The 6,171-nt window shown below is 50.5% G+C and overlaps 3 protein-coding genes across 3 annotated transcripts; 1 reads left to right on the top strand and 2 right to left on the bottom strand.

The window, feature by feature from the left end:
• Positions 1–440: 440 nt before the first annotated feature.
• FTJAE_12510 (wings apart) lies at positions 441–2,850 on the bottom strand (the record flags this gene model as incomplete). The annotated part of the gene is made up of 2 exons (XM_037345564.1): positions 441–680; positions 733–2,850. The coding sequence occupies 2 exons, from the start codon at positions 2,848–2,850 to the stop codon at positions 441–443; spliced, it is 2,358 nt and encodes a 785-aa protein (XP_037200461.1).
• A 1,011-nt stretch (positions 2,851–3,861) lies between these two features.
• On the top strand, positions 3,862–4,820 carry FTJAE_12509 (uracil phosphoribosyltransferase; the record flags this gene model as incomplete). The annotated part of the gene is made up of 5 exons (XM_037345562.1): positions 3,862–4,013; positions 4,069–4,427; positions 4,490–4,644; positions 4,703–4,719; positions 4,769–4,820. The coding sequence occupies 5 exons, from the start codon at positions 3,862–3,864 to the stop codon at positions 4,818–4,820; spliced, it is 735 nt and encodes a 244-aa protein (XP_037200460.1).
• Positions 4,821–4,931: 111 nt separating this feature from the next.
• FTJAE_12508 (ELF1) lies at positions 4,932–5,503 on the bottom strand (the record flags this gene model as incomplete). The annotated part of the gene is made up of 4 exons (XM_037345561.1): positions 4,932–5,059; positions 5,115–5,162; positions 5,222–5,396; positions 5,459–5,503. The coding sequence occupies 4 exons, from the start codon at positions 5,501–5,503 to the stop codon at positions 4,932–4,934; spliced, it is 396 nt and encodes a 131-aa protein (XP_037200459.1).
• Positions 5,504–6,171: the final 668 nt, after the last annotated feature.

The raw sequence follows: 6,171 nt of genomic DNA, 5'->3' as shown, positions 1-6,171 counted from the left end.
CCCTCCAAGAACGGGAGCCCCTCCCCCTCCCTTCCATTTGCATCATACAGCCCGATAAAGATAGTAACTGTGCTGCCTCTCCCCTGTAATAAGTGACGCGTGAACTTGCAGGGTTGGTTCCTAGTCTTCCTCATTTGATGCATAACCAACTAAATCACACCGGGAATAATTTCAACAAGAGCCTCAGATCATGCATTTATCACTCAAGTATGAACGAATCCCAAAGCCAGTATCAGTCAGTATCAGCAAATATGGCCCTTCTAGTGACCTGGTATCGATTCTTCTTCTCATCTATACACTCTCACGCTAGCAGATATGCTCAGAAGTGGCTGTAGTCCATCCGTCATACAAAGTAAAGAAAAAAGAAAAGGGAGTCATACTCAGAACATTGTCCCAAAAACATTCCCTAGCTCAAGTCATGTCCATGCGTATATAATCAACTATTGTCGTCGCAGTCGTTGTAATTCGTTGACGAGCCCCTCCAGCTCCGTCACCTTGTTGTCCACTGATCTATACATTCCGATGAATTCCTTGATCGATCCAATCAGACCTGGGAGTCCCTCGCTTCCCGCTTGCTCCTTCAGTCGTTTCCGGGCTGCATCTTCCAGAGACAAGTAGCCTAGCAAGACGGAAAGGTAGCCAAATGCCACGCTCAGCTTCGATTTCTCTACAGAGTCGGCCTATAACATCATTGTCAGTTTCAGATCTGTCATCGTCAACGAGCAAGCCTACCTCTAGCATCAAGGCCTGGTTCTGTAAGTACACTGTCACCAGGCCATTCAGTTGCGCCCCCTTGATGTTCTCGCGGGCGGGAGCACAGTGTTCTAGTATATTGATCGTCATACCGAGCACTAGAAGGAGCCCATCATAAGTCTCCTCCTTCAGACGTCGGTTGCTCATAGCGTCCAGGGCTGATTTGAAGCCAGAGAGAATGCACTTCGAAAGACTCGACAACAGGATCACACCACTAAAGGCCGCCGCGCCGTGTGTGGTGTTGGACATATTGATCGAGAGCTTGAGAATGGCTACTTCGATGTTTCCGAGTTTATCTGGCCATTGCTGGAGGTTGTTCTCGAGAATACGCGCCACTTGATGCGATTGCTGCGCAATCCATGTGACTTCATTGGCATCGTTCATCGCCAGACCTGACTGTGACTCCAGTATTGATATAATAAGAGCAGTCGCGGCATCGGTTTTAGGGTTTGTACTCGTACAATGGGATAGGACAGTCTCAAGATCGTTCTCCACGTCCTTGACAACTACTGATGAGTGCATCGCATCGATTCGTTGGCATACAACGTTCAGCAGTTGAAGGGCAAGAACTTGAGGCGAAAGTTTCTCAGGGCGACGGCCATTCCAAATATTCATCTTCTTGAGCGTTGTCTTGACCTCGCTCAGAGAGGCTCTTGTGGTCTTGGCGAGCCTCAGTTTCCCTGAGGCGAGTTCATCAATATCTTCAGGCACCCGTAAAAGGACAGAGAGCATTTGTCCCAGTCCATCATCAACAAGCTGTTGCAAGAGGTGGGCTGCAGGGCTGAAATGGAGAAACGAAACGAGAACGGCCGACAAGGCGAATCCGCAAATGATATCCTGCTCGTGACCAATGTTTGCTGCGACTTTGTCGCGAGTTGCGTGATCTCGGAATTGACTGATGAAATCCTTGTTTTGCAGCTTCTGAAAAAGCTCCAGGAGTGCCCCTCTCCTCAATGAAGATGAAGAGCTTCCAGGGGTTCCTATCCGAGCAAGCAGGTCCTCCATCTCATCGGCAAAGCGATTGTTGGCTCCAGCTCTCCGTAGTTCATGAACACTCTTGATGGCAGGTCGAGCCCCTCCATCTCCGTCGAGATCATCGGAGTCATCCATGGCAAATGGGTCGGCGTTGGCGGGCTCTGGAGGTGCAGCGAGAAGCGCATCCAGCTCTTCTTCCACACTCATGGGCATTTCCTGGCTGGGCTCACTGAGCTTCGAGGAAGACTCGGTCAGGATGGATCGAGATTGGCCGTACGTATACTTGACTCTTCGGCTTTTGAGTGCAACCGTAGTGCGATTTCGGGGTCGGGTCGTAGAGTCTTGAGAATGATTCTGGGAATTGCTCTGTGATTGCTGAGAGGGAGTCGCACCTCCACTATCTGTGCCGCTATTCGGGACCAATTGTGACTTGGGCTTCTCTTCTTCAGAAGCCGAGTCTTCCGACTCTGAACTTTCTGCCCGCTGAGCCGCCAGCCTGTCAATCAATCGCGGCCGTCGTTTCTTCGGTCTCGGTGATTCGTCATCGTGATCCTTGGCCGTTGATTGCGCCGCACCTGAGCTGAGTTTTGAGGTTGGGATATCGGACTTGCTTCGAGGGAGGGGTCTAGATCGAACATTCGAACTTTTTGGACTCTTCTTTGAAACTGGTGGAAGAGGAGGGGCGCTGGCTTTGGTCTCATTTTCAGAGGCACCGGCTACATGTCGCTTTGGTAGTGTAGCAGGCTTTATTTGTTTTAGAGCAGTAGATTTTGTTTCCTCTTCGATTGTTTCGGAAGGCGCAGCTTCCGGGCGCTTTCTCTTTCTCGTGTCGGTCGCATCGCGTGATTTTGGTTTCTGATCATCTCCGGCTTTCGCGCGAGCGGGTTCGTCGGGTCGCTTCTCAACAACGTGTTTTGGAGTTGGCTCCGATGTCGATCTCGGTAGCGACGGTTTCGATGGCATCGCGATGGATGCGGCAGAGTCAGGGCGGCTGCTCGGAGCAGTGAACGGTTCGGTGGGTTTGAATGGCATCGCGTCGCGCATGAAGCGCTTGCGCACAGGTTTGCCATACGTCATCACCTTGCGCGGGACTGACGCTGTCGAGCTGTTTCGTGACGCCATAGTATGCTCAAGTTCTGAGAGCAGAACGCGACGGTTGGAGTGGTGGGTTTATATCATATAATGAGGTTGTTGGAAGTTGAAGGGATAAGCTAAGACGACGATGCAAATGGTTGCGGAGGTAAGTCGCACCCGTTAGTGGCAGGTTCGTGCCGGCAAATAAAACGACAAAGAATGCGGCGCGCGTTGTCACGGATGCAGTTGCAAAGGAAAGGATGATAAAAGGGACTCTGATGCAAGGAAAGCGAGCACAATAGATGAATAATAAAACTGATGATCATTCACATTGAATCACTGTCAGGGCGGATGGATTGATTGATCAATGAAACCTTGAAAAGGCTACGGCTGCAGTGCCGTGTTTAGCATAAAAGCTTGGGTCACATTTCGGCTGTCAATAGGTAGAGAGAGCTAAAAACAGAAGCACATCGTTCAATAGAAGAATGTTAGTAACAAAGAGCGGATTGAATAAATTAATTGCATAGAGTGCCTTTTTGTTAAATGACTTCCAAAGCGCCACTTCCATTGTTCTCATCCCATCTCATTATCTATACCATTGGATATGCATTCTCATCTCCACTGTCGCTATCATGAATCCATGCCATGGACATGCCCATGCCACTGCCATGCAGTGACTAGAGTGAGTGCGGTCTTCTCTGATTTTGCGAGTATCGTAGGGTAGGGTCCAGGCGCCGCCGGCCGATTTGCATCCCCGTTTTAAGCATATGCGAGACCAATACGATTGAGTATAGCAAGCGGGCAAATGCAATGCAATGCAGGGCTACCGACTTGTCTTATCCTCGAGAGCTCTAGTTGATGCCGAGCTTCTTCTCTCCGCCTTTCGATTCATTCAATCTTATACCCTGAACCTCTTTTATTTTGCTCTTCAAACTCTTTCTAGGTTATACCTAACGATTGTACTCCGCTCACCCACTTGGAAATATCTGAGCTCTACTTCAACCCCGCCATCACCACCGCCGACTTCTTACACCACTGCAAACACTAACAACAGCTAACATGGCGGACAAGACTCAAGATACTCACACGACACCCGTCGGTCCCTCATACCGCGCTCACCAGCAGAAGCCCAGCGCCACCGTCTCTGTCGATGTCAAGCTAGACAATGTCCATGTTCTGTCGCAGACCCCTCAGCTCATTGCCCTACTGTCGTATGTCCACTTCCCTAATTGGGCCTACCATGCCTCGGAGCTGAGAATTGTTCAGGAAAATTCGTAGCAAGGAGACCGAGAGAGCAGACTTCATCTTCTACTCCAACCGAATCATTCGATTGCTAGTGGAGGAGGGTCTCAACCACTTGCCTGTCATTGAACACACTGTCACTACACCCATTGGCCGAAACTACAATGGTCTCATGTTCCAGGGCAAGATCTGCGGAGTGTCCATCATGAGAGCTGGTGAGGCTATGGAGCAGGGTCTCCGTGACTGCTGCCGCTCTGTTCGCATTGGAAAGATCTTGATCCAGCGTGATGAGGAGACGGCCCAGCCCAAACTGTTCTACGATAAGCTGCCCGAGGATATTGCTGACCGATGGGTGCTTCTTTTGGATCCTATGTTTGCTACTGGTATGACGATGTCCCATTTCACATGTCTTTCGTGTCGCAATTCGTCTAACGCTGATATACAGGTGGCTCTGCTACCATGGCGGTTCAAGTTCTCAAGGCCAGGGGTGTCCCTGAGGAGCACATCCTCTTCCTCAACTTGATTGCAAGCCCCGAGGGTGTCAAGAACTTCTCTGCCAAGTTCCCCCGCTTGAGGGTCGTGACGGCTTTCATCGATGAGGTTTGTCACACCGCCTGCATATACTGTCGCAACGTATTGGCTAACCGGGCATCTCTAGGGTCTCGACGAGAAGAAGTATGGAAGCTCAACTCCGATAACACATGATGTGCTGACCAATCAACAGTTATATCGTTCCTGGCCTGGGAGACTTTGGAGACAGATTTTACACCATCTGAAGGAATCATCGCAAAGGTTATATATCCCGAGTCGTAGGCGCATAGAAAGGGGTCGTCGAGTCATGGGTGTAACAAGTCTTGGTATTGATACAAGGCGCATAAAAGAAACGATTAATAGTCATCCTCTCCGTAGTGCTCGTCGTCGTCTTCATCGACCGCCGTTCGGTTACCTCGTCCAGCTCCTGCTTGAGATGTGCCAGTGTAGCCAGGCTCCGCGTTATCCTCCTTGGCGACGGCATCTACAAGTTGTTAGAGATTGCCGATAGAGTTGTAGAAGGAATATTATAGACTGACCTGCTGCGTCAACCCATTCACCGTAAACGTCAACCGCCGCAGACAGATCTGTCGCAAAGTTAGCATCCGATGCGCCGGAGGCAAAGGAGAGTCCGTAGAAGCCGTACAGTTGACTGCGCATTGGAATTTTTGTCCGCAGACACGGCAGTCGAGTTGTCCGACACCAGCCTTCTTGTCGAGCTTGACCGAGACCGAGTTTTCGTGGTTACAGAAGAGGCATGCGAAAGTGGTAGGAAGGGGATCTTTCTGGATTAGTGTGAGCGCAAAAGCCCCAGAGCCCCCCTAAGACAGAGAGAGAGAGTATACGAAAATGAAATGACAAGGGATCGGCTTGGAAGACGGACCTTCTTGGGCCCCATGGGCTTGCTTGAGGACTTGCGCTTGCCCATGATGTCTGTGAGTTCCGCGATTCGTGCGCGACCGGAACGAGAAGAAACGCGAAACGGGGAAAAAAGATGATAGTGAATTTGCTGATGTCAAGCTTTGGGCTGGGCTAGACTAGGCAGCCCAGGGCAGGCAGTCAGTCAGTCCCAGTGGAGGAAACAAGGCGCCAGTCAGGGATGTTTCGTTTGGTCCGCTCGTTATCTTATCAGCAGAGAGAAACTCTGTTTGTCGCATTGCACGTGCTCACTGTCTAACAAGCGGGTTTGGGCTCTGTTAGTGCGGCAGTTGGACGGTAGGCGTGTTTCTAGTGCATGCATCAAGCGGGGAGACAAGCCCGATTGCCCCGCCCCCGCCTCCCGGCGACCTCCGTGATTCTATACACAAACGCCGGATTCCGCGAAGGCGATCCTTATCAGACTAGAAGGATGAGGATAAGAGGATAAGCTTGCAAGAGCATTGGTATCAGGATTGCATGGGTGAGTTTGGAGGGTCGTTTGTTCGCTGATGCCGCATCAATGGGTGCTTGTTGGTGGGTGTGAGTGGACAAAGACAAGTGTAAACGAGAAAACAGTCAGAGACATGAGCAAACAACCAAACCAACCAATAACTGAATGGACAACACAACCTCACTAAAAACGGAAGCATCTTCCTTGCATATTCTCCTGACCATCAC

Source organism: Fusarium tjaetaba (assembly GCF_013396195.1).
Source record: "Fusarium tjaetaba strain NRRL 66243 chromosome Unknown NRRL66243_c0000340, whole genome shotgun sequence".
Classification (NCBI taxonomy): Eukaryota; Fungi; Ascomycota; class Sordariomycetes; order Hypocreales; family Nectriaceae; genus Fusarium; species Fusarium tjaetaba.
The sequence above is the reverse complement of the archived record's forward strand: the minus strand, read 5'-3'. Positions and strand labels throughout refer to the sequence as shown.